The sequence below is a fragment of the Opisthocomus hoazin genome, chromosome 10 (genome assembly GCF_030867145.1).
Source record: "Opisthocomus hoazin isolate bOpiHoa1 chromosome 10, bOpiHoa1.hap1, whole genome shotgun sequence".
NCBI classification, from domain to species: Eukaryota; Metazoa; Chordata; class Aves; order Opisthocomiformes; family Opisthocomidae; genus Opisthocomus; species Opisthocomus hoazin.
Window position 1 is genome coordinate 32137926 of NC_134423.1, and position 27997 is coordinate 32165922.

The following is a 27997-nucleotide window of genomic DNA, read 5'->3' on the forward strand; positions in this document are numbered from 1 at the left end:
TTTGAAATTAAAAAAAGTTTATTTGAAGATTTGTAAAACAGATCTGTGAAAGACCAACATTTCTAAGACACTACAATATGGTAATGCATCTTTCTATTGTTAGAATATAAAAAAAAGTCACAGTCCTTCAGCTATCTCAATAAAAGCACACATTTATGGACCAAACGTTTTACTTCCGACACCAAGAAAGTAAAGGGTTTGAAAGTCAGACCAATCAATAGCACCAACACTAGGTGAGATCCCAGCCCTCCTGGGTCAGAGTCTGGCTTTGTCGTTACTACGCAATAAAGCAGATGAGCGAAGCAAATCTTATGTCAGAACAGACCCACGAGCACTGAAGAGTTCACACAATGAGATACCGCACAGCATTCTTTTTACATTCCACTGAGGCAAACAACAGCAGCAAGCCAGAAACACCAAAGAGTTCCCATTAAATAAGCTTCCATTTCGGGACAAGAGATCTTCAGAACTTACAAATGCCAGCTCCATTTTCAACACACAGCTTTATTCACGTGATGCTCACACACTCTGTGCGACGGGGAGGTGCACAGCGGGACGCAGAAGTGGACAGCGTTAAAGGCTCCCGTGATCACTTCAGTGCAAAGCCGCACGGCATTACACTGCTTTCCGGTGATACTCGGGAGGGGCTACTTCATAGTCACTGGCACTAAACAGTGCCGAGGAATTCTTTGCTAGATACCTATGAAAAAACAATAAAAAGATTAAATTGTCTTCTTGCCTGAAGTCTCCACTGTTTAGCACCGTGAGGGAATCGTCAGGTGCTTGCTGAGACCATAAAATGCGATTTCAGGAGTACAAATCTAACGCGTATCTACCAAAGTCTGCTGTGTAATGCAATTAAAGATGCAACAGCTCATGCCAAAAAAAGAAAAAAATCCATTCCAAACAAGTTGTCAAGCAGCTCCGGCTCCGAGCCAGCACAGGGAGGTTGAGATTAACAGGATGACACAGTTCACATTTGAGGTTCAGCCAGCTGCTGCGCCAAGAATCAATTTCCTACCAATCGTACTCAAAGGGGTAGGGACAAGGAACAGGACAGCACAAAGTTCTGTCTGCACACACGCGGCACTCAAACAGCTCAGCCAGTGATGGCGAGAGCGAAACGAGCAGCGGCCAATGAAGTGCAACAGCAGAAGATGGGCGTTAGACCCCGCTGCGTCTCACCAGCTGGATTCGGGGATGTCTGGTCAGCGCGCTGGCTTCACGTCGCTGTCTTCACAGCCCAAAGCCCTCTAGCAGCTGCGCTTACTTCAGACTTACCCAAAGGACTCTGACCTACTCCGGACTCTAGCGTGCCCTGGAAGTCAGGCTGATCCATCCCTAGCTCTGCTGCAGAGGTTTTTTTCTTCCAACAGCTTACGTGATCACACAAGGTAAAGTTGGTATTTACTGGCAAAGCGCTTAATGCTTTGTTACCCTTAATTATTTACAAATTGGTGTCTCCAAATGCTATCAGCAGACCACTAAAATGAAAATACACAGAACGTTTCTCCTCCGCATCACAGTCACAAATGGTAGTTGGTGGCTTCAGTAAAAGTTGACCAAAAGGACTGGCAGGAACACACCAGCAAAAAGCTGCAGGTCGCTGCGAGCCGGCACGCAGCCGGAGGCTGCCACACATGGGCAGAAACGGCAGCAGCACGACGCTCAGCTCCCGCAGCCCGGCACAGATGCACGGAAGCTGCTGAAGTCACGCGTGTACACACACGTGGGGAACGCAGGTACGACACCTTGGACGTTACACGGGAGTTTAATCCTATTCCAGAATCTCACACTCGGCAGACGTTTGCAGGTGAGCCATGCAAATGGCTCTGCAGCTCCTCTGCGCAGTAACGAAACCAAACGGCTGAATACAGCTGCCTGGGTTGGTTTTTCTTTTTTTTCTTTTTTTTTTTTTTTTTTTTTAGAATCACATTTTTTATTTAAGTCTTGTGTTACCCAGGACAAGGTTTTCATCCCAAACCTACCCTGCCTACAGCACCACAGCACAGTGCGGCACACCAACGCTACAACGACAGTTTGTCCCAGAAATAACATTAGTGAGGCTCATCAGTTTTTAACATTTGCCCAATTGTTGTTGAGTAACTCTTGTGTAATTTAATAGTTTGCTATAATTGTCATCTGCTTTTTACAGAAACGGCAAATAAATGCTTCAACATTTATTTTGAAACAAGTAGCAGACTTGGACAGCTTAGAAGTGCAGACTAACAGATATGTAAACACGTCTCACTAGCAACAACCTCAGTGTAACAGGCTGGTGTTAACTCCTCTCCCTACTCACGTTACCGTACAGCGGATTTTGAGAAGTTTCACTACAACCTTCCGGTGAAGACGCCGCACACAGGCCCGAGACAATACATGTGTGTTATATAGCCACCGCGCACTGAGAGCTGGCCACATGACAACAGCCTGTGTTTATGTCACTTACTTTCTCGCTGAAAGACTCCAGAAGTACTTACTTTAAGAAGTCATGCAAATAATTTAACAGCAAAGCCAGACTCTTCTCATCAAGAGGAGTGTAAGCAAGCATAGCTCCGATTCGTACTGTTCCAAAAGAAGTAGCACTTGTTAGTTATAAACAACAGCCTCAGTAAGTATTTCAGTACAGTCTAAAGCCTCAGGGTAGCCTATAAAAGCAGCCCAGGAATCTCTTCCAACATATACAAGCTCACCTAAAATAACCAGACTATTGCAAATCCATTTCCATTCCAAACCCCTGGATGGCTCTGAACATTTTAGCTACATGGAGTGTGCAAGAATGAAGCCACGTGCTTCAGAGTCGCTTGTCAAATTTCTGCAGTTCACACACCCCCCCCCCGAGACTCCCAACAGGACGGGGCAGCCTTTGAACACTTCAACTCCCTCGAGGTCATACTCACCAAACAACCTCAGCAGGTGTGGGGCACCATAGACTTGAGACATTGGAGCATCTGGGTGATCTGCTAGAATTTCAGCGTATTGAGGCCTCTCAAACTTGTACAGCAGCTGAGTTCCCAGCATGACGTTGAAGTATTCTTTAATTCCAGCCACAACTTCATTGACTGCGTACTCCCTGGAAACGGAGGAAACGCTGCGAGCCTTGTTCTACTGACTGGCTGCACACAAGATGAGATCTTTCACCAGCCTTCAGAGTTTTCAAGGAAATTTGCCTGGAGACCTCAACATACAGCTGCGGGGAGCGACACACTTCAAGACCTTCAGAAACGGACCGCTCTGAACTCAGACTTTCGGCAAACCAAGAAAAGCCTTGCCTTTAGTCATCTACTCACTTGGAGCAGCCCTTTCAGAGCAACAGCAGGTATTCCTAAGGACACTTACCAGCTCTTCTGTTTTCAACCAGAGTTAATCCCAACTCACACCAGTTTAAAAGTACAACCCTACTTTAAGTACTCAGCCTGAGCCCCTGCACAGCAGCAGGGGACGGCCACCCAGCATTTCAGGCAACTGGCCCTTTCCATCCAGGCCTCAATGCCACGCTCCCGCAGGCCTCCAACCTCACAACTAATTGAAGAATAACTGTGTAGGAATTGGCAGTGACACTGCAAATCTGAGAAGCATAACCCTTACTCCACCCTGCAAACAAATTTAGAACAGACATTAGGACAATTACATAAAAGAATGTCAAAACACCCTGCCAAGTCAGTAATATGCTTCCTCTGGAATGGAAGAACACAGCTTCACATTTCTAGTTTCGCTCCCTTTAGAACAGGAAAGCTTCGTCAAGAATAAACACACCTTGATTGCTGTCAGGGCTGGACTGCTGAGGTAATTACAAACACGAATCTTCAAAGCTATCACCTCAAGGTAATTAGCTCTGCTCATCTGATGCTTTTAGAAGTCATCGCCTGCCTCCCTGACCCCCACCCCTCTACCTCCACGAGAGGGTCCACCCACACAGCCACACTTTGCTCATCTGCTCGGTAGCTTTCAGCTCATCCGCAGCAAGTGCCAACGCCTTTGTTCACCCAACACAGGAAGCCTGAGCTGGAATGAAGGGGTGGAGAACGATTCACTGGGCTTCTATCGGCTTCCTTTAGGAGCAGGCTGAGGGAAGCTGGGGGAAGCAGAATTAATATCCAGAGAGCAGAACTGCATTCTTGAGTTGCCTCCTCAAAGACTTCTAAACTCCCCGATCACCTTGGTCTCAAACCTGAAGCTGGACATAGGGCTGGGACACGTTTAACGACCTTTACTAAATTTCCCATGAAATACAAGTCCAACAACAACAGCAAAAGTGGTATTTAAGCTTGGAAGTGACCACTACTTACTTGTTATCAGTATTTCCTCGTGATTTTTTGTAGTTTGCGTAATCCTCTAAAATGGAGTCAACATTCTTCTTGGCAGGAAGATAGAAGAGCTACAAAAGAAATAAAGCTGAACAAACACAAGTTGTCTAATTTACGCAGACGTTTGTATCTGCATGCTAAACTGAAGCCAATGTACACGGGGACATTTCTAGAATAAAATCAACAGGTTAAGCTGTTGTTACCAGAGGAACACCCAACTGTTTTAGTTGTGCATACAAAAATCTCTAACAGCAACTACATCTCTGTTTCCATCTAACATCTGTGCTACTCCACAGCAGCCAGACGGCGACCTGCTGAAGTCACCCCAAGCATGAAGGGCACGCAGCAAAGCACGCGCGTGCCCCTACGGACCTACCTACGCCAGGCCACGCACCAGGCACAGCAGCGACGGGGACCATTTTGCCTGTTCGTCCGCCTGCTGCTCTTCCTGCTCCAGCAGCTCAGCGCCTGGCACGGCTGCGAAGCCAAGCAGGCTGCCAAGCACCCGCCCGAAGGGTCCCTGCCTGCACAGGCTGAAGAGTGTCCGAGCTACATCGGAGCTCGCAAAATTGAAGACAAATATTCCCAGCTGTGATTCACCACGGGTTAACTTCCATCTTTAGTACCACACACAGATCATCTGCACCCACAGACACTAGCCCAGCTGTATGCAGCAAGGCTCAGCAGCAAATTCATGTACTTGGGGGTTTTTTGAGGCATGGGCCCCAGTTCACTTATCCATTTCCTTTCACAAGAGCACTACAGACATTTGGGGAGGCGGGGGGTGAAAGCAAGTCTCCAGAACTGGAGTCAGTGTAGCTCAGTGGTGCTTAAGCACCTTTGCTGCTGATGCAAGTTTAAGATCTGTATTCACCAAGAAAAGTCTGCTTTATCACACAGAACTTGAACAAGATTTTTACATGTCTGGGATTGCAAGAACAGAGACAGTACCTCGGAGCAGCAGTAAGTTTGAGCATGCAGTTGCAGCCTATCGAACAATAACAGGTTTCAACAGTATTATTTTCTATGCTTTCTTGCCAGTTTTAGTAGTGGTTTCATACAGGAAGCAAGTCATGATCTATTAATATGTTCTAAGTTCATGGAAGTGTTTTACACTTAAAATGGAAAGCCAACTTTAATTTACTGTATCAGGAAGCTTTATATAGATTCAGCCTGGTAGAAGTTCAGAATGGCTACCCTAAGCGACAGCTTTCTGTCAGAGCTGTAGAAGAACTTAAGATACTTTGAGAACTTGGCAGTGAGGGACACCTAAACAAGGCAGGAAGGAGCCGAGGTAAAACAGGCATCACATGTCACGTTCCTACAGACCAACGCTCTACCAACCAACTAGACTGTTCAAAGCATACCAGCAGACCAAGCATGCATAGAGCTAACACCACATTTAAATAAGTTTTTAAAACTATTTGCCTTGCTAGCTTATGCTTGATTAGACCCAGCCCGTTCTACAAATTTACATGCAACTCTGCTGAGCCAAGGTCCTACTCGCAGGTGACCTTTGGTTAAATCCCAACTGGAATAAGAACTGCCAAGCCAGCCACCAGGCTGCTGTCAGACTCTACAAGAGTCTTTGCTACACTGCACTTGGAGAGAATACGAAATTCCCGTTCTAGTGTCCTCACCTACACATGGCCAGACTGTTCTTTGGACACATTACCTGCTTCTGCCTGGTGATCAAGTCCCAGTCATCTACCAGCCATGGTTTCAGCTCTTCTGGGATTTTCACCTTCACTTCAACTCTGTTCATAAATGTTTCTTCCTGAAAAAAGTGAAGCCAGACTAATTACTTTCAGGTAATTGTTCAAGCTAAGAGTCATCCATATTCCTTGTTTTCACAACTGAAATACACCACCGAACTAAGGAACTACAACAGTAATTCCTGTAGGCTCCACAGGGAATAAACAAATAGCTCAGATTTTTCAAGGCCACTTGGGAACCTTATTTTTCCAAGTTGTAACAGCTCACACTGTCATACTGCAGGACAAAGTATGGTGCCTGTATTTCTGAACAAAACAAGAAATTTTGTATCAAAAATCCTGTAAGAGAATCAGAACTACATACACTTTCAACCGTTGGATCTACTCGAGCCCTCTTCTTCCTCGGAGGCTGAGGAGTCTCACTGGTACTGCTCCCTTCTCCAATTCCTGGAGCTGTACAGAAAAAGAGACGTTAGGCTGCTTAAGAAATCTGGAAAGTCAGTAAGAAACACCAGTAAAAAAAAAATGAGAGTAAGGATTTAAAAGTAAGATTCAGATTTCTCTCAAGTCACCTTTTCACTTGTGGGGTGTTTTTTTTTGCTTGGGGTTTTTTTTGGTGTTTTTTGTTTTTACTATTACTTGTATTCTGGAAGTCCCACACATCTGTGACAGTTTCAACTGCTATATTTATACTTCTCTGAAGATGAAGGTTTCTGCACTAAAACCAAACCAACATCAGCATCTGTAACATTCTTTGGAAGAATTTGTGGAACCAGCAACTCAGCTTTGCAGATCTGTCACAACCCCATCTCAGCAAGAAAACGTAAGTCTGACTTCTGAAATTATTTCAACAGATCCATGGAAGTATCACTACGCTTTTCATTTGCAAGAGATCAAAATTTTGACCAACTGAAAGAAGTAGTTTGTGTACAAACCAGAAGAGTATGCGTTCCTCCTGAGCAAGAGGAAGAGACACCCAAAGTCCAAGAGGAACAACACAAGGCGACAGTAAGTAAGCTTAGCTGAGGCAGATCTAAGGTCTTACTCCAGCTAAGGACCCTTCACTAAGGATATCCACTCGTACACAAAATAAAGACATACTTACTTTTCTGTTTGTTCTTTTTTGTTTTCCTGCAAGAAGAACACAAATTATTGCAAACATAAAGATGACAGTACTTAAAGAATTGAAAGTAGAAAGCCAGAAAAATTGTCCACTAAGTTCAGAGCAATGAGCAAATACTCAGTGGCCTGTGGAATATTTAGATAAAAGCACATGAGGGAAATGACTTTGCATCACAGTTACGATACTACAAGATTTTTCATGTAGCAGGTTAGAATTCAGCATTTTTGGAGGGAATCACTAAATCCACTAAACCCCAGAAGGCATGCCAAGAACACCCGAGTATCTAAAAGTGGTACTGGCTGACACACAAGTAACATCTACGGATGCTTCATACTTTCCAGGCTCTCTTGGAAAACTACACTAGATTTGTGGGTGATGTATTTCTTTTTTTCGGGGATCATTTAGAGACAGAACATGGGACAAGGAAACAGAAATGCTGGGAATGACAAGACAGATCTCAGTCAACTGAATTAACTTCCAGTAAAGCACTGAAAACACGGTTTTACCGTGACAGCAGTAAAGGGAAGTTTAAATAGCACTACCAGAATCACATGCACGAAGCTGCAACGACTGCCTACAACTCCACCACCAACTTTTAGGGGAGATCGCGCTTACACTTGACACTTCTTAGAAACATTTGTGACAGTAAATAAATAAATAGCATGGCCCTTAATATTTATCTTCTTCCAAACGCTTCTCTCCACACTTACTATTTCTCATTTACACACTTCAGACTCCTCTAAAGTCTCTATCTTTAGCCCTTATTTAAATTCCAGATGAAGAGCTGTGCTTTCAAAAATTTTAAAGACACCTGAAATACAATGCACATGACATGTAAATATTCAGATAGGTCAAGAGTATCAGTGACAAAATTAATAACAAATACCTGTCAGGACAGTTTATCTGAACTTTGTATACTTACTAACCATTTTCAGAAAGTTTTAATGAAGAGTACTACTAGTCACATTTCAGTTTACTTGCTATTAATAGGAGTCCACTGAAACCTCTCAAAAAATTGCAGATTACGTGGATAAAACTCTTTACCCATGCAAGATTATTTCCTTGGAAATTCACCACCATCTCCAGTGACCTTTGTATTCGGGCTTTGAACTGGCTTTATCTGGGTGAGGAAGCGAGCAGAGTTTCTAGGAAGCTCTGAAGATAGGAAGAGTAAGGCTTTTTTCAAGCTTCAAGTCACAAACAAGCATTAGGCTTAAACTGTGGGCAGAATAAAGATCGTCTCTCTCCAGGAAGAGGTAACAATTGCCAAGTTAAGTCACTGATAATGGACCTGTGTACTGAAGAGAACATATTTTCTTCCAAACCTAGAGTAAACAAGGAGGAACAGGGAGTTCTTTCCAGAATTAAAATCACAAGATAAAAACAACGTTCAGCATTAGTCTAGAAGCAGAGTCTTAAACTGGGACAGACAATATGAAGTACTTCAAGCACTGCCACAATTAAGCCAGTAAACCACATCTGTGTTACTGAAGCACAAAGTCTACCAGAAGCCATTCTAGGCAGGTGCTTGTGCTCTCCCACCTCATTCCTTATAATTCAAGCCATACGCCTCTGCTTCAAGCCAGAGCAGCCACCTGTTTGCAAAGTCTAAAAGACAAATCTGAGTTAGGGAACAAACGGAAAGAGCTAAGGTTAGAGACAAAACATGAGCATTTGGCAGACTTCTGATAGCCTGTGCAGCTGACTGTCTGGGATACCACTCTTCACTAGGTGAAGGCAGCTGCGCACGGTGAAGTGCTGCTCTTGTGTGCAGTAACCAAAGCACGCAGCGTGCTCGATATCCCGGAGAAAGACACAGCATCTGTACCACAGAGGTTACAGACAGCCCTACTGATAGAAGTTGGAGCCTGAGAAGTTGAAAGGTATCTAGGATAGGTTAAAACACATTCTTTTGTGCCATTCCACAACCACATTATGCACAGCAAGCCCTATCCTGCTGTACAAGGGCAGTACAAAAGCTTCCATTAACTCCTTACACAGCAAGTACAGCCCAGCTGCTAGTCTTCATGCACACATTCCTCTGCTGACTGCCATTTTTCACTGAAAACTGACAACAAGACTAAAAAGTAGCATGGAAGTGTCAAGGAAGATTCTGTGGAAAGAGTTTTAATTAGAAGACTGAACAGAGGTGCAAGGTGCTAAAGATCTTGCAGTTCAGACTTAACGGGTGCATCCCACCGTAGTCAGAGAGCAGCTCCTCCGTGGAGCAGGGCCAGCTATCAGCTCTGGTGCGAAGCTAACCCAGCCCCCGCCACAGGGTTTTACTTCAGCAGAATAAGAACATGCAGCTACAACAAGAATATTCAAGTGTTAGGGATTAAAATGTAAGACTGAATTAGAAAGCCAAAAATAAATGAACTACTGACATAACCATCTGAAATTATGTAGAAACAGGATCGTCAGTGGAAAACACAGTATTACAGCTTACCAACAGCTCACAACAACAAAATGCTATGTATCAAAGGTGACAGAAGGAAAGTAAGCAGTCCATGCCACAAGAGCATAATATTGAAATTCCTGTCTCAGTATCCAAAACAGGACTGCGTTCACGATCAAATGGTAAGACTAAAGAGGATGCCACAGAAGACAACATACTGAAAGGCTGCACTTCGCCCTTCCACAGAGACTGATCAGAAGAAAGATAATCCAGTATCTGCCACAGAACCTTGGGTACCACCTCACGAAGCCAGTAATCTTTGCAGAAAAGAGCTGGCATTAGTGCTCAGAGCTCTTATCTGGAGTGTCTTCTTGGACACGTCTAGAGAGCTGTCAGTAAAAAATAAAAACAGCTTAGAAAATAGAATTCAGAGACAAATGACACCAGGGAAAAACCAAGGCCTTGGAAGGTTAGGAGTCCATGACCAGGTGGATAAAAGTGTTGTGGACCATAACAAGTACTTCACTTTCCTAAAAGCCACGTGCCTTTAATGGGACTTGGAGGTCTGTTAGCACCTCCCTACAATAGCTGGTTAAGATAGGGGCAGCAAAGAAGGAAGATAGCTACCACTTGGTCTCAGGCATTTGAGTTCAATACGCTTGTAAATGTCAGAAAAAGGAGATCAGGTGGCAGTTTACTGAGAAACCAACAGTTGTAACTAAGCCATATGAAATCATAAAGTTGCTCCTAATACAAGGTGACTAGTAATAAAAAATGTAAATGAAAGCATATTTTTTCAAGTGTGAAAAATAAGTATGTTGGAAAACGGTATGAAATCAGTCACTATTGCTCACGCAGCTTGGTCACTAACTAGCTGTTAGAAGAAGCATTCCTATGAATAGTCAATTCAACCATTAAACATTATTAGCAAAAGGATAAAAACTTGGATTATGTACACGTATGTCTCCTGTGCCTGGTGAGGCAACCTGCCCGCAGAAGGCACACAATGGAACCAGAAGAGGTAAAGAGAACAAAGCATGGTTGGTAGTGTACACCAGCTCCTCTTCCGGGTGTAACTGGGTGGACAAGGGCTTTCTCAAGCTGTCAACTGGGCAGGGAGAGGAAATGTGCCAGAGGTATCACTAGAGATAAAAGATGAAGCTTGAAGAACTAATCAATCTTCCTCAGGACACATGAAATACCAAAAAACCAAAGCAGGGGACATTAAAAAGACAGGAGGAGTCATCCTCTTTCCTCCCCTCTTCAACGCACTACTGAATTTAAATGGCACCACACTGCCACGAGATGACGGAACTGCCAGAAGCCCAACTGTTCCGAAGTTACTGGATAAATAAGACAGGCCTACAAAGGGTTATTAAATCCATCACATGGACACAGCCTACAGCTCTAAGTCCCTTAATTACAGGCTGCTAGAAGCAAAAAGGGTGTTTGGGGGAGAACAGCCTAGACTTGACTCACTTGATTATCCCTAAGCACACGTCACTGGTGACCATCAGACAGCAGAAAGGTGAGGAAAATCTCCGGTTTGAGCCGGTGTAGCCATTCCGATGTTGCTACAGCCCTAGACAACTGGCACGTAGGCAGTGTTCACATGCTGCCTGACATTTAGAGGACTTGCAGTAGCTTGGGAGAGGGCTACTAGCTGTGCCAAAGATAGCAGAGGATGCCACAAGAGACATGCAGCAGGAGCATATGTTTTGAGTAATACGTTCAGATTAAGAACAAGACTTCTATTAGAAGTAAAGACAGTAACTCCCAAGTTGAGACACTGTTTTGAGAGCACCTCTGATGAGACTGCTTGCATATGTATCATTTTAAAACCGACGCTATTCTCAAATTTGTTGTTCAGTGCCATATCTTCCTTCCAGAACACTGTTGCCCTTCTTATTTTCTCAAGATTTTCCATTAACACTGATTGTTTACTGTGGCTTTTTTTCAAGTTAATCATAACAGGCCCATCAAGGTAGTATCAACTCTTTGAAGTTGGAATTCAGCAGAGCTACACATAAAACAGTCTGGAGAAGCCAGTGTCTGCAGTGTTGTATTTCATTTTTGACAACCTGCTAATAACCATACAAATTTTTTTTCTATTGATAGCTTATAGTTACCGTAAGATGAATAATTATTTTAAAAACAAACGTATACAACCTGCATTTCATGCATATTTGATCAAATACTGCTTATAGTCTAGAATAGTCTGCAAATAGTCTCAAAAGCTTTTTGAACCTGTTGCTGCAGTTTACAGAAAGAATTATTCTGAACAGGCTCAAACCAACAATAAAAATACTGCACATTATGAAGCAGGTTCAAAGCTCACATTTCTAACACCATCTATCACAGCAGCCTTGCTCCCAAGACTTCGAGAACACCGTGCAGTTTGCTGTCGAGTCCCACGGAGACAGAACTCCGGGCTACAGTAAGCATGCAGACCAACTGTAGCCTTCCAGAACTACCCAGCTTCAAAAATCTGAGTTCAGTTGTCCTCCACTTCTTTTTAAACAGCGGACACACTGAATGCATTTGACTAATCATCTTGTACCCTATCCCAGCTGAAAAGGTATACATGTCAGAGAAACTACAACCTGGTAGCCCATACTGGTTTTAACAAAAAAAAAAACCAAACAAAAAAAAATTTATACACTGCAGTACTTATAATTGCTAACTGAATTGCTACCAAGGCTTACATTATTATTACAACCGAGGACTTTAAGAGTCTCCAAAAGAAATCTATGAAAGCAAGGAGATTTGGATTTCAGGATGAAAATCCCGGTTTGACAATCCATCCTTAACTCACCGCGTCGATATTGTAGGGGTCTCCAAACAGCAAACAGTATGCGCTCCATCTCGTCTGAAAAATCTAGGCACAATGGGGGTTGAGTTAAGGAAAGAATGTCAGACCTAGTGTTTAGCCTTAAAGAGAATCTATTTAAGATTCAAAATGTTACCTTTTTAGCAGCATATTATAGTCTTACTGAACATTCCTGGAGGATAAGCTGTGCTTAGATTGTTATTTCCTTTCCATTATTGTTTGGCTATCTGAAGAATAAGTTTCAAAATACAAGTTACCTTTCCCTTTGTTCCATCCTCCAAGAATGCTACAAAAGGTAAATTTTGAGGCCCAAATAGGTTGACAGTGTAGAACAGTTGCGTGATCAGTTTCTCCCCCTCCCCACCATCAGTACTTTATATATCTGCAACAGCCTCAGATTTACAACAAGAGAACAATCCAGAAGTTTTATTTTGGAACAGCATTTTGAGTTTTTTCAGAAGCCATCTTGCCTTTAGCTGTAAGCAGGATGTGAGACGCAGTAGTTTGGTTAATCAGTATCACAACCCTGCATCACTGCTACATTAAGTCAAAGTCTTTCCTCAGCCTCCAAATAGGGAAGAAAAAAAGGGAGACTTTGTTGGAAGAAGCACAGGTACAATTTAGAAGGACAAATTGGATGCTGGTAATGGCTAGAGACTAGGAGCAAGATCAGTGCAACAAGCATATGGGACCCTGTTATAAGTCACTTTCAAAACGCAAGACTCCTGTTCTAATGACAAGTTTCCCTTCTTCCCCTTTACAACTCTGAAAAGCCACCATCAAGGAATTAATTTTTCCAATCAACATGAAACAGAAGTTCCACAGAATTAGCTTATTGTCTGTGTTGCTGTGCTGGAAACAACCCCTCATAGTGATGACAGCAAAAAGCAAAGCCACTCCCCTTGCCCAACTGGTTTCAACCAGAGACTAAAGACAGACCTGCTAACAGGCTTTCAAGCTTTGGGGTTACGCAGAGGCTTAGGATGCAGTCATTTCTGCTGTGTGGGTCTCCCTTGGATGCAACATTACTAGGTGCGGTTGAGAGGATTAAGCCAACTTTGATTTCAAGCACAGGTCACCATTTAGCGTCTACTCAGCCAGAGAGAACAACTCATCCCCCTGCAACCAGACTGAACTACCAGGATGACTAAAGCTGACAGCACGGGGAACCCAGTCCTGAAGTTACTACTGGGATGTTCCCTATAATGCAAACTGTAGACGTTTACAATTGAGTCATCACTACCTGTGTCACACTGACGTGAAATTAATTCTACTCCCACTGACTAAAACGCAAGACGACTCAGGTGCAACAGCCCCTTAAGCAGCTGAATTAGTAATGGTCATAATTTAGATCTGTTTTAATTAGATTTTAATGACAATGATTAGGAACTGTCTAAACAGGCATTTGGCTTCGGGTGTTTTTCACCCCCAAATGAAGACAAACAGGTGACTACGTCCCTGCCAGAGGTCCGTCCTGAGCTGACCAAAGCGGTGGTGTAAACACCTCACAATCTACAGCAACAGGCCACAAGGGAGCACGCACGCAGCGTTACGGCCAGACCTGCTGGACTCCCCGTTCCAGAGACCAGGAGCCAATTTACAGCCTTGGCTAGCCTTTGACTAATTCCAAAGAGAAATCTGCATTCAGGATCTGGAGAAAAAAAAATTAACTGTACCCACTACCGCTGCACTTCTCAAGTCAATGATACATATTTCATAACATAAAGCTGCCCATAAACGAGACATGAAATCTGAGGCTGCTGCCAAATGCTCTTCTTCGGAATTTATGTCATTTCAGCAGCTTCCTCATGAAGACTAGAATCATAAGTGAAGTCAGGAGTTCAAAACTCCACACTATTAACAACCATCTTCAGAACAAAGTACTACCCCAAACGGAAGAATTTTATGGCACGTGAGCAAAGCAGTAGAGCTGTACTAACTGCATGGGAACCTAAACGTACCACCATACAAGCCTATTCTGAAAAACAAGGAGGATGGAATGAAAGAAGTCTGATAGTTACAGCCTGAAATTATTTTTTCCAATAAATGTCTGAACTTGCTTCTGGTCTCTTAAGATGAAAAACCATTTTTAATAGCATATGGGTTTAGTTTTGTCAAAAACAGCAAACCAAAGACTCCTTACACAGTTTTAACAATTGTACAGTAAGAAGGCAAGGCATTTTACGGATTTCATTCAAAGTGCTGGTACACTTTGAAGGAACTGTAGAATTCCATACAGAAACTGATTTTACCAAGATACACGAGTCTTACGAGGACTCACCAGTTTTTGAGGGTCACTTCACTAACTTTAGAGGAACAGAGTGCAAAAGAAGTATAGAGTGTTAGCGGCTACTCAGTATGTTGATTCAGTATTAAACACGGCACAATCTAAGAAGGCAGTTTTAATAAAATACTTCAAAGGCCTTTGTGGTATCATAAAAGTGAAACACAGCTCTTGTATGGGTTGTGTCAGAAATAACGTAGTTTAGCCTGCAGAACCATTCTAAGAAAAATACTATGTACGCTATTTAAAATTCAATAGTAAAACTGACAAGCAAAAGCTTGGGAGGCTTTCTGGGTGGGTTTTTTTTTGTTGTTGTTTTTTTTTTTAAATAAAAAGCTTCTTACACTTCAACATTTTTCTGCTGCAGACCAGAAGTCTTCTTCCCCGGAGCAGCACCTCTCATCTTCCCCTCTGCATATTGTTCCCTTTAAAAAGAGTAAATTCATAGATAAGACTTTAATGGAAAAAGAAGCTTGTTTTCCCCCAAAGGGTAACAAGTCATGCAAAACATTTCAAGAATTTCTAGTAAACAGCTTTGCGAATCAGTACGTGTCATGAGCAGCAACAAATTCAACTCAATACCAAGAAGATCTGGGCTTCATAAAACACCCAGCAAGCAGTATGAACACTCGTTTCCCCACCTCCCACCACCCTTGTTATTGTGAACCACGTGGAAGCAGCACACTGCTTCTGAAAAAGTATGAAACAGCTTCTCAGTAAAAGCATTTCCATTAAAGAAATGGAAGATTCGCATTCATAAAAATCAAACTATTCGTAGGCATACTGAAGCCATCTAGGAAGATCCTTACCACTCATCACTATATTTTAAGGATACTGCACAACAGTAATTTTTAGCCACCTCCTTTCCATGTTACAGGCTGTACAGGATGTCAGGCTGCCTCTCTCTAATCAACCTACTTTTCCTTAAAACCTTAAGTCACCATTTTAAAACTAAGTAGCAGCTTGCTCTTTCTAAACTGCTAGTGGACAAAGATCAGAACATCTCTGTAAGCCAAAGCATCTCAAGAATAAATTAACATATGAACACCTCTTGAAGGCTTTTTTAACTCACTAAATTCCCTTGAGAAATAGTTGTTGGATTGAGGCTCTTTAAAAACATTATTTACTGACAACGACGTCTAACAAAAATACTTACTGGTTGGCCTTTTGAAGTTCTTTTTGTTTCTGCAAATTGGTATCCACGTATTTGAGCACTCTGCTTTCTGGAACCCATTCATCCCAGCTGAAAAAAATTTAAAAAAAATCAAACGATCATTCAAAAACACTACATAATTGCATTCTACACGCAACAGTTAATTAAAAACTGCACAGAATTTGAGACTGAACTCTGCTTTTGTGTCAAGTCATGGACTGGCACAACTGCAAGTATAAATTACCAAACGTATTCCCCACTGACTGAAGCTGAATGATTGTTCTAGGGAAGTATAACCCTCAGTCATTTCCAAAGAGTTTCCCAAACTTGAAGGATGGGCAATTTAGGAAGGGGGACCTGTCTTTAACTTAAAAGAAGCATCTCAGGAAAAAAAAATATTCTACACTTACTAAATTATAGGACACCTGTAGCCATAACTGTATTATGAAGCAAGTTTCCTTTATCTATTCCAACATTTTATAGGTTAACAAATTCAGCAATAAGATCTTACTGTAAGAAGAAGAGCTCTGATTTCTGTCTGTGAAGGAAACCAAGATGGCATGAATATTTGAAGAATCTGAAGTGAACGATTTAAGAGAACAGGTGTTGGGGAAATTGCCGTTATGAGCAAGAATTCCACTTTGACAAAGAGTGGATAATTTGAGCAATCTGACAATTTATTTCAAATAAAACACATTAAAAGTGGCCAAGCTATTCTAAAGTATGCAAGTTAAAGCTCTTTCTATAGAAAGAGTTCTGTGTCATTTTCATTTCATGGCAATAGCTGCCAGTCTCGGAACATCACGGTGGCAAAACCAATACTACTACAGGAGCACAAGGTCTTCAAGAGTGTTAAGACAAGCTTATCATCCAGAAGTTACAGATAAACATGTCCAGCTGTACAGATTCTAAAACTATGTTTTTAGGATAGTGCTTTGGTCAGGTACTTAAGCCACTTATCTTAACCCTGTCTGTACAGATGCAAGAGACCTTCAAACGACGTGCTATGTAACTGTGCAGCACATTACACTGTAGGATGAAGAAACTTTTTTGGTATCCTAACTGTTGATATTCACAAAAAAATTAAGTCATCGAGCAATTAACAAGTAACAAAAGACCATAATTATAGAAACCAAAATTACAGAGTCATATCGCCCAAGTTGTCTAGATCTTGCAGCAATGCCACTTTTAATGTGGTTAATTGGAAGCTTGAAGGCAAAAAAACTCAAACAGCGCAAGCAAGAAAAGCAGGAGGCACGACATCACTTAAGGCACCCTTCAGAGATAAACAAGAGGAGGAAGTATCAAATTTACGCTGCCTCATTAATATACAGCAGCCACCATGAGAATCAATTACACTCCCTGTAACTGCTGGTGTTTACAATAAAACATTTATCTGTCCATTTGGCAGGGGGGGTGGGGGTGAGCAGACACATATTTAAAAGTTGCATATTAAAACATGAAGTTCAGCTTTTAGTCACATCAGTGAGATCGCAACACTAATGACTAAGAGTCTGCGCTCTGGAGTCTGCAGCATTGAAAGGGAACAAAACCCAACAACACAGGAAAAAGTGCTCTCTGAAACACTTCTGAGTTTGGAGAGCTGAAGCTTTTAATTGCCAAGAAAAAACTCCACTTTTCCTAAATTCAGAACTTCGTGGCAGAACAGAATTCAAATCAAAGCAAAAAAGACAAGTACATAAATGCAATAATCTCAGTATTCACCTTTAATAGGCCAAACATTTGTTTCATGGAGACATCTTTATTCTTCAGAAATCCCTCACCTAGAATCCTACTATTTTTGCAAAGGAAAAAGCACCTCTAACTCGACCTCAGCATGAGAGGCAAAAACTGAAATACAGGTAAACCCACTCCTGTGAAGGACTAAACCAGGCAGCCGTTCCCGTCCTGAACACGGCCTTCGCTGAGGCATGCTGCTCCAAATCTTTGCCACCAACTTTGCTGCCAGAAGCGGTATAAAAGTAAAGTACACTGTGTATTTGAGTAGAGAGTTCTGCTCCACTTCAGCAGGGGTTGCCTCTCCTACCAATGTGTAACAAGGAAGTTTTTGTACTAGATATTTCTGCCAGGGAGGAATTACAGTAACTGTTTTCAAACTTGAACAAACAGAACGCTATAAAGCACTTCCATTAGTCTACTGACACCCGAAGCTACCCTGCCTACACAGCCAAAGCTCTGGGGGAAACGGTTAGTTCAGCAATGTTTTCTTTGTGTTGCTATAAATCACTGGCTTCTGTATAAAAACCATTTAGGTCGATCTCAGAACCAGTCTCCTAACAAGAGGGACATGGTAGTGCTAGTCCAGCTAGCTCGCATTCAAGCTGACAAAGCCTGCATTTTCCCATAAAGGAAAATGAAACACTGCTTTCATTTTACGCAATACTTACTTTTTATTCCAACCACTGTAATGGATAAAGTATTTCACTTGCTTGTCCTTTATGGCAACCTTTACACACTGGAACAGAGAAGAAAGTTCAGTCAGTACGAAAGAGAACAACAAGGTCTGAGTGAGTTTTGCTTTTTTAGCTTTCAGAGTTAAAACATGCAGAGATTTCCATGCAAGCAGTTGAAATACCGGCAGCTATTTCACAGCAGAAAGTAAGTTCTCCAACACGTTACTGCCTATTTACGGGTCCGAAAGGGCTAGGCAAACAAGCGACTGCTCAGCTATCCAAAGGGACACCTTCATTCATGAGAAGGTTCAGAAACCCCCACGGATGACCAGAAGAGTAGACAAGCAGTCACTTCACTACCCCCAGGTTAGCCAAAAGCCATTCACTAGAGAGCTTGTTCACATGCAGGCCCCTACCTCACAGACAGGTAAGCTGGCTGAAGTAGAGGAGTCTTCAAAGGTAAAATAAATAATATGGATCTCTACAGTCACAGAGAGAGCATTATATTCAGTAGAAAGAGTTGCAGTAAGGGCTTTGTCCAGGTTAAGAATGTGTACATGAGGTAAATAAAAGCAGTTATTTCCATCAAAAGACTGGCCGATGAATACAGTAACTTCCTCATACACTGGTATTAAGGCGAGACCATTAAAAGAGGGAACACGTATGCAACAAGGTAGCTCTAACCGTTCCAGAGTATCACTTAGATTCAGAAGCAACCCTCAAACTTCTCTGCCTTACAGTTTAGCACAGCCTTACTCGCAGCCTGCGAGACCCTGCCTCAGCTCACCCAGAGGAGTATGCTCAGGGGAGCTGGAACAAGCGTGCACGCTGCCCGGTAACAACACAACTTCCTCCTACCCCTGCAGTCTGGCACGTAAGAGCTCAAGCTACCACAACTATACAGAAGAAAAACATAGCCAGAGACATGCCTCTTCCTGCAAAAACATAGCCCAGAACAGAAACTACATAACTCACTTCATGCCCCTGAACTTCTTTGCTGTAACAACTTAAATCCATCTGCTTCTGCCTGGATAGGCACTTCCTCCAGCAAGGTATCAAGTCTTGCTCTCGATACACCGAGATACAGATGCCACTGTACCACTCCAACAGCCAGATAACAAGGGTGTCGTAAAACATGAAGAATCACCCTCTTCGGCTCTAGTTTTCAGTCCTTTTTTTATGGATATTTTTCCAGTGAAGTAAAAAATGACTCATAGAAGTCATAATTGCCATCTTCTTGTCAGGCTAATTGAGGTACCTCTAAGTATTTGGGAGGGCAGAGCCTTTTGCTGTACAGCATTTTCTCAACTCTTGTGGCAATTCCTTCCTGCACCCTCTCCAATTAAAAAAAAAAAGTAATTGTCAGCATAGAGAGGAACATCATATTTCAGTACTGATTTCAAAAATGCCACACAGGGAACTTAAACTCAGTCTCACCTAGACTTGCAGCTAGGAGTAAGGATATCCTCATCTTGTCAATACACTGCTGCACCAGTGGCTCATTTTGACAGCCGAACAGACTGTGTGCTTAAGAAGCGCCTATTTGGTTTGAAGAATGTAAGGGAGCAGGAAGTAAAAGAAGATTCAAATGTATTTCTGTACCAAAATGTTTTCCTTCCTGCTGGAGGTTAGAAGTGTGTTGAGTATCATTTAACTCCGCACTGTACAGAGATGTACAGTTACTGTTTGTCACAATTTTTCATACTACACTGACACCAACACCAGTGCTTCTCTGGTCATCTTGCTATGGGAAGCGAAGGATATGGCCACCAGGAATGAAACAACTTCTGTATTGAGAATCACAGAAGAAAAATAGATCAAAGGAACAGGTAAAAATCTATGGTTACTACCTACAAAGTATCTTTGTAAAATTAAACCCAGTTCCTTCTGCCATGTCGAGAGCCCAGAAGGATGCAGACTTGCAATATAAACAGCCAGCCAAAAGCTGTCTTGCCAACCGAGAAATCCCTTCTAGCACCAAGCTGGCAGAGCCAGTTCCTGCAACACTCATTCCACCCTCGCATAAAGGAGACGAGGGACACTGCATGGAGAAGCACACCACCGTAGCAGCTCTGGGCTGTTTAACTGACCAGTTAAGTCTGCTGCTAACACAAGTTTGTTTTCACAAAAGTAGAAGCCTTGATTACTCTCCTCTCTGTACCAGCACCAGGGCAGGCCCTAGCAGAAGACAACACTGAGCATACATTCACAACGAACTTGTTCTCCAGTTCTAGAGCAAGGGAGAAAAGAGAGTAGAATCCCTACAGTGAAAATGTTTTAGACAAGCAGGTCCCCTGTCAGTGATCTGGATGCTATTTTAACATTAGAACAATTATCTCCTGATAGCATGAAAAGAGATGTCAAGTATTTCTAGCTGCCTCCCTACTACCACTTCTCCAAAGTTGTCCCATCAGTTAACATTTACTGGCACTACAACCTAATGGATTTAAAATCTCTGTTTAAGGAGCACCAGGAATTTCTGCAAGTCCTCTAATCCACACAGCTACAAAAGCCCTTTGTTTCAATTTCGGAGGAAGTGGAAACAGACGGTTAAATTAGGAGCTCTACCCTCAGTAAAACAGATGGCATGGCAGCGACATCTGCTTAAAGCCCACAAGCAAAGCACACCACTGAGAGTGTCGCAGCAGAGGCCTGCAACTGAAGCAGCAGGGATACTCCAAGTCATAAATTTGCAATGCGTGGCTTCTGCAGTTAAAAAGCCAGAACTGAGAATGCCACTTCCTTTGTCACTTTAACCCAGCATTATCTTCTGCAGCGTTGTCCCATTTGAAGACCACTGATTGTACTCAGCCACCTACACCTCTGAGGAAGCTCAAACTGCAGCTAACTTGCTCGCTCATGCACTAGCAGCAGCACCAAGTCCCACGAGCACAGCGTTCTGGGAACACAGGGGTATTGGGTGTTCAACACATAAGACCACCCGGCCTTTAGCAGTTTACCAGAGTAGCTACATAGTACCACCGGGCTTTCTGAATTTTTTTCTATAATGCAGAGCTCCAGGATTTAAAACCTATTGCATAGATTATCAGGTTTTTGTTCATTTTAGTTTCAGCCCTTAATCCCATCTAGTGAGGCACAGCAGGTAAACTAATACAATTCCTTATTTTCTTGGGGAACAGTCAAAACCATCTGCAGCAGTAACCACACCCACCTTTGCTTCATAAAGGAGAGGTCCATGAAAACAAAGCACTCGTTCACCTGGAAGAAAGTTGCAGACAAACATCTTAGAACACCACCAATGTGCCATTTCTGTAAAATATATGTCATCAAGTACAACACAGAATTAATCCAGTGGCAACCTAGAAAGAAATTCAAAGGCGGAGACTGATTTGAGAAGCAGGCTGGTGCCTGAGAAGCAAATTCACTCTCGTACAAAAGAGGATCAGAGCTGTGATTATTTACGCCGTGAAGCAGATTCCTGAGGACCTCTGTGAAGAGCACTCATGCAAGGCCAGCTGCATGCAAACCACGTCCAAGCCTGCCCAGAGTTTTGCAGAACAGCTGGTTACGTCAGCAAACAACGGACACCAAAACTTCCATTCCCACCCATACTTCCAGCCAACGCCAGCTGAGGTTATAGACACCCTTGCCTCCTGTTGCAGGGCTGGCACAGAGAACTTCTTCAAAGCCTTGAATTTCAGATGCAGACACCAAAACACACTGGCTTGATACGAATGCACTGCTTCAGCCTCTGCATCTTAAGCTTCTGACAGAAATGAAAGCAAGTGTCATGAGCGCTCCTTTTCCTGCAGAACTGCACCACCTGGTACTTCCAGTTCAATGCAGTCAGGAAGAGAGAGACCCTGACATTGTTTCTCCCTCCAACTTGTGGTACAGAAGAGTGCCAGGTTTGTGCAACAGCAAGAAAAATCATTCATTTTGTGGTTGTTAAGTAGGAAGAGACTGTTCTTCAGTCCGGGGCTTTTCCCCCCCCCCCCCTCAATGGCAAGGTCTTATTGTGCAGTTATGTTGTGGGAATTTGAATGTACTTAACACAGGATATCTGAGTACAGATGTTTCCTTCTTGAAAGCTGCAGTACTTCATTTTCAGAGAGACTAGCTGCATAACACACATTCAATCCTCGCCATTATTTCCAGGACATACAGGGCAGAAGAGAGCTGCCGCAGTTACATGTGCAGGCTGTGCAGTGCACGTACGCACAGGTCATTCAGGCCCCAGCTTATTCAGGCCCCAGACTGGGCTGGGAAGGAGGCACAGCTGTCCACAGGTATGCTTGATCCACAGGTTGAGAACCTCCCGTTTCTATAAATACTCTGCATGTGAGACAAGTGAAGCAGTGGGCGGGTGAGTTCTGACTTCCCCGTGCTTTTCCTCATCTGAAGTTTTCCGGCAGCACGGTGAGGCCAGGAGACGTGCCCGTCTGTCTCTCCAGCAACAGAACTCTGGGTGCCTTCTTCCCCGTGAGCAGCTCAGGAATGACTAGGGTGGGGAAGGACCTGTTCATGGCCTACAGGTTTAGAAGTGCCGTCCACTGTAAATTTTACTCTGCTCGTCACAACCACTTTTGTATGTTCCAGTGATAAATACAGTCAGTGGCACATCATACCATTCCCTGCTTAGGCAGGCGGGTTGGACTAGATGACCCACAGAGGTCCCTTCCAACCCCTACTATTCTGTGATTCTGTGATACCATTCACTTTGACTCTCTGGAATCCCATACAGTTCTGGCTTTATTTGCCTCTTCACCCCACAGACACGTAACACAATGTTGATGAAACTTTTAACCAGATGGTCTCTGAACAGATACTCGCTCTGCAAACAGAAACTGAATGTCCCCATACCTCTATTTTTTTAGTAAGAGGTCAGAGCAGTTCTTGCACTCATTCCCAAAACACACTTCTGGTACAGTTTGTCAGGCAGCTGATGACAAATCACCCAATTCTGCCTGGAGCAGATGAGGGAGCATTCAGACACCGTTTCACCACCAAGACTGGGCGACAAGCAGATACAGCAACGGCCTCTCCAACCAGCATGGCTACTATCACATTCTATCTAACACATCCAGGCTCTGACAGAATACGATACAACCATAAATTTCCTACTTCATTCCCACGTTGACTAGAAAGAAATGCTCATGCTTCAAGATTTCATTATTATCCAATCTGTAGGATCCCATGCCTTCCACAGAATGGAAACCAGTATTCACAGTAACGTCTGAGAACACAAAACTGTCAGAAACGTATTTCAACTGGTACAACACTTCTACGCATCGAGAAAGAAAAAGGTTTAGAAAGGTTCTCACAGAAGTGCTCGTTTTGATACATCCAGTACTTTTATTAAAAAAAAGTCTTCGTAATCAGGGCTAACAATCAGAAGTTACATTATTATCCTCACCCATCGTAGGGCTCACACTAGTGCTACTGGAAAACACATCTCTGTTTCAATTATTATGCAAAGTCTTTCTAGGGAAGATGCCCACAGTTATCAAGAATTACTTATTTAAAAAACACAACATGGATGTCAGTTTTGCAGAAAGATTATCATGAAAATAGAACAACCCTAACAGGCTCTTGCTCCTTCCCAGCTGACTGCAGACAGGCACAAGGCCTCTCCTCTGAACCTACAGACCGTTCCCTCCCACACGCTGCCACCGCTGCAGCGAAACACCCATACCTCCTCCCTGTCCCAAAGAGTATTTGTAGAACAGCTCTGCAGCTGAAATAGCCAGGAGAAAATACTGGAACGTGCTTTTAACACCCCTGGATGCCAAGCCTCACAGAGCATGTCTGTTGCATGCAAAGGGCTACACACTGCTCAGACATCAGCTGGGCTCTGAACGGGCACGTCTCCTGGCCTCACCGCGCTGCCGGAAAACTTCAGATGAGGAAAAGCACGGGGAAGTCAGAACTCACCCGCCCACTGCTTCACTTGTCTCACATGCAGAGTATTTATAGAAACGGGAGGTTCTCAACCTGTGGATCAAGCATACACAACTACCAATGAAGCCTTCCCACCCGCATCCAAGTGGCAAGCTAACCAGCATCTTCAGAAGAGACCAGAAAACACGTAAGTCTCATCACCATCGGCAGAAGAAAAGAAAAAGATGTGCCTTACGGAACTCAGAAGTTGAATCTGACATCTGAGACTCTTTCATATTTACTTTAAAAACAGTCAGCACTGAGATGCAGAGCACCTGAAGTACCTACAGCTCTTAATTCATATTTGTCCAAATGCTGATCTCATTTCTCATGCCTACATAAAAACATCAGTCCCTTCACTTGTACAGCTATACTCATACTTCTGGCTTGACATTTAGGTTTTCCTAGCTCTCATATGTTTTTCACAATAAATTCAGTCTCCTCCTCACACTTTGCTTTGTGAAAAACGCCAAGACGGATAACTTCTAAGTCTACCTATCACTCTTTGATGTACATTTAGCTTGAAAACCTGCAATTAAAAGAATTTGCATTTGTCATGCTGTGAAGGGCCACAATAAAGCATCTAAGTTTCAGGCCTCCAGGAAGCTTTATTCACCGCACTCTTTCCTCTTTTAATGTTACAGCTGAGATCACAAACAGATTTACATTGTGGAAAAAAGCCTAAAAATTTTAACTTCTGTACTACATTTAGGTTGCTCATATTCCTACGTCTGTGAACATAACTTCAGCCTGGAATTCTACTTAAGTTTTCGTTTCCACAGTTCACTGATTTCACATTAATTACTATAATGTGAATCATAAATTAAAATCTTGATTATTTCTGCAGGTTAATAATATCACTGGTACTAACGCGTGGCATGGAATGCTGATGCACCACTGAATGCATTCCGACACCAGCAGCCACGAAGCCCGTACAATTACAGTGTTGTTTAAGCTACCCAGGATGGCCGGCGTCCAGTCGCTCCTCTGCAAACCGCTCTTCTGAGGATAAATCACAACAGTGTGGAAAGCCTTGCTTGGAAGGCAAAGCGAGGGACAGGCAGAGAGGACAGGGTGAAGTCTATTTTCATTTACCTTTGTCTAGCATTTTCATCTACCTATATGAGTACCAAACGCAACCATTATCTAAAAATCAAAATGTATGTAAAACAAGTGTCAGAAAAAGCATAATCCTGACCCTCATTTATCTAAAAAAAAAAATCAGGTGCTTTGTTGTAAATATGGATTCCACCACAGCTGCCAGCTGCAGTCCAGACACTGCCTCCACGACTCCCCCTGCATGAAGGTCCCCAACTGAGCTCCCTTTCCACGAACAGCAAATAATAACCATGTTTCAAACTCAAGAAGATAAAAATGCTGACAGACTTAAGATATTTCAACCGTTTTAACACCAATGAACGGCTGTGCCTGCAAGAAAATGAAGCATATTCGGAAGAACAGGGGACAGGAAAGCCCCAAGTCTCACTGGTAGGAAAGAGACGGAACAGGAAGGGAGACAAAGACTACGGGAACCCGTTTTTTCCGCCTGTTCTCACACTGTCAGGGCTGAGCAGTGACAGCTAAAACCCCAATCCCCCCCGCGCTGCGGGATCACAACCACCGGGCTCCGAGCCTGGCCTAGCTGCAGGCCCTACCGAAAGCTCGCCTCGGAGCCATGGGCCCTGTCGTCACCCTCCGCCTTATTACAAAGGAGCGGCCCGGCCCAGGGCAGCGGCTGCCTCCAGCCAGGGCTCCCGCCCCCTCCCCGCAGGCACAGCTCCCCGCAGCCCCGCGCACGCCCGACCGCGGCTCCTCAGGAACAGCGGGGGGGGTGTGTGTGCCCCCCCTTAAATCGCTTCCTTTGTTTCTTCTCGCCCCCCCCACACCGCAAAGCCGGGGAAACGCACGGCAGCAGCGGGGTGAGAGCCGGGCTTGCCAGCGAGCGCTGGGAGGTGCGGCAGCGGGAACCCAGCGCCCGGCCCCGGCCCGGCCTCCCGCTCCGACCAGGCCTCTGCCCCCCCCCCCTCCCCTCAGGCCTCAGCTCCCCTCAGGCCCCTCCGCCTCAGCACCGCCCCCCTCTCCCCTTCCCCAACCCCCCCACCCGCACTCACCCTCTTGGAATTTGGGCTTGGGGTCCTGCTTGGGCGCCATTTATAAGTGCCTCTCCCTCCTCCCGCCCCCTCCCCGCGGGGGCCTCACCGCCTCCGCCGCATTCTGCGCGGCCGGACCCAGCCCGCGCGGCGCCGCGCAGGCGCGCTGCCCCCCCCCCCCCGCGGCATGCTGGGAGTTAGAGTCTGCGGCGCGGCCCCAGCACCCTGCGTCCAGGCCCCGCGGTGCGGGAAGGTGCGGTGTCGGCTTGGTTGTCGCTTGCTGGCTGCGGGGGCCGTGAGGGGGGGAACAAAAATATATATACACAGGGGGAAAAAAAAAGGGAAAACTAAGCCGCCCAACGTGGGGCTCGAACCCACGACCCTGGGATTAAGAGTCCCATGCTCTACCGACTGAGCTAGCCGGGCCTACTAGACAAGTTTTGCCTCCCCCTATATAGCAGCCTCCTCAGCTCATTTGCATATTGGCTATTATCATTTTCCTAATTAAACAGGCCCTCCCGAGGGCGGCGCGACCGTTCCGGGAGAGGGGGGGGAGCGGAGCGGAGCGGGATTTCGCACTTCCCCCCCCTCGGGAAAAAGAAGGGCGAGGCCTCAGCCGCGCTTCTGCGCCGGGCGGCCGCGGGGGGGCGCTCTCGGGCCGCTTCGGCAGCCGAGCGCTGCCCGGGCCCTGGCCGCGCCCTCCTCCGCCGCGGAGCCCCGCCCCCTTCCCCCGCCCCGCCGGGCGCGCTGAGGAGGCGCCGCGCGCGCTGAGCCGCGCGCTGCCCGCACCCATGCCGGCCCCGGGCGGCCTCGCGCTCCTGGCGGCCGCGCTGGCGCTGGCCGCGGGCGGAGGGGCGGCAGGGGCAGGTCTGAGGGGGGGGGGGGAGCGGCGGCCCCGGCAGCCCCGGCAGCCCCCGGAGCCCCGCAGCCCACTCGCTGCCCCCCGCCGCTGCCGCGCCCCCCGCGCCGGGCTCTCCCCGCGGCTCGGGCGGGCTGGGCAGGGCCGGGCCCCGGCTCCCCACCTCCCCCCCGGCGCGCCCGGTGCCCGGGGGGTGCTTTGCCCTCAGGGGCGGCTGCCGAACACCGTTTCAAAGCTGGGGTTTGGGGGGTTTGGGGTGGGTTTGGTTTTTTTCCCGGCCCCCAAACGGCGGGACCGTGCGCCTGGAAGCCTGGGGCTGCACGGTCCCCCCTTACCCACCTCCATCCCTCCCTACCCTGCCCTCAACCTTCTCCCGCCGACCACCCCAGCCGCTGGGCCCCTGCCCTCCCTGCTCCCCGCCGCGCCTTCCGCGGCCGCACTGGACACCAGTTACCAGGTCCAACTGGTGTTTGGGTGCCTGACCCCGCAGAGCTGCCTCAGGAGTTGGAAGGGGTGGGAGCGGGAAGGTGATGAACCCGAGAGCTAACCGCTGAGCCGCTTTCTCCCCAGAGCCTGCCCCGCCGTACTCCAGCAGCGACGTGGTCCATCCCATCAAGGTCGACGAGAGCGGATCGTTCCTCTCCTACGACTTGTCCCACCGAGCCCTTCGCCGGAGGTCTCCTTCCTCCGGGAGCGAGTTCCTCGCCTTCTACGAGCTGCGTTACAAAGGACAACCCCTGAGGTTCAAGCTGAGCCTGAACAGCAACCTCCTGGCGCCGGGGTTCGTCAGCGAGAGGCGATACGGGGGGATCGCCGGCGCCAAGATCCAGCCCCGCGCGCGCAACTCCTGCCATATGATCGGGGAGGTTCGGAGCCGGGCGCTGGCGGGAGGCCTGGCCGCGCTCAGCACGTGTGATGGCCTG

General features: G+C 45.3%; 2 protein-coding genes and 1 non-coding gene across 8 annotated transcripts in view; 1 reads left to right on the plus strand and 2 right to left on the minus strand.

Annotated features, from left to right (window-relative positions):
• MORF4L1 (mortality factor 4 like 1) lies at positions 1 to 26375 on the minus strand. Of its 6 annotated transcripts, none has more exons than XM_075431520.1 (14): positions 26237 to 26375; positions 21397 to 21443; positions 18219 to 18286; positions 16322 to 16348; positions 15814 to 15900; positions 15002 to 15082; positions 12359 to 12421; positions 7128 to 7153; positions 6387 to 6475; positions 5983 to 6084; positions 4290 to 4378; positions 2901 to 3073; positions 2481 to 2565; positions 1 to 700 (listed from the first exon to the last, which is right to left on the minus strand). In XM_075431520.1, exons 1-14 carry the CDS (start codon positions 26274 to 26276, stop codon positions 616 to 618), a joined length of 1062 nt encoding a protein of 353 aa, XP_075287635.1. In that variant the 5' UTR covers positions 26277 to 26375; the 3' UTR covers positions 1 to 615. The 6 variants fall into 6 exon arrangements, with proteins under 6 accessions (XP_075287635.1, XP_075287634.1, XP_075287638.1 ...); XM_075431519.1 differs by having other exon boundaries at positions 16322 to 16387; XM_075431523.1 differs by lacking the exon at positions 16322 to 16348.
• A 27-nt stretch (positions 26376 to 26402) lies between these two features.
• ADAMTS7 (ADAM metallopeptidase with thrombospondin type 1 motif 7) overlaps positions 26403 to 27997 on the plus strand; it is a 53692-nt gene continuing 52097 nt past the window's right edge. The window contains exons 1-3 of the mRNA XM_075431308.1: positions 26403 to 26468; positions 26728 to 27082; positions 27630 to 27997. Of these exons, the coding sequence (XP_075287423.1) occupies positions 26403 to 26468; positions 26728 to 27082; positions 27630 to 27997 (789 nt within the window). The remainder of the gene's footprint in view (positions 26469 to 26727; positions 27083 to 27629) is intronic.
• Positions 26569 to 26641, minus strand: TRNAK-CUU (transfer RNA lysine (anticodon CUU)). The gene has a single exon. It is a non-coding gene; the product is annotated as a tRNA-Lys (tRNA).

Bases quoted from the DNA above. Each gene is read 5' to 3' on its own strand.
- MORF4L1 (XM_075431519.1), bottom strand. From the start codon at position 26,276: ATGGCGCCCAAGCAGGACCCCAAGCCCAAATTCCAAGAGG. The intron at 21,444-26,236 runs GTGAGTGCGGGT...ACTTTCTTCCAG, and splicing joins CAAGCCCAAATTCCAAGAGG to GTGAACGAGTGCTTTGTTTT. The intron at 16,388-18,218 runs GTAAGTATTGCG...CGTTCACTTCAG, and splicing joins TACAGTGGTTGGAATAAAAA to ATTCTTCAAATATTCATGCC.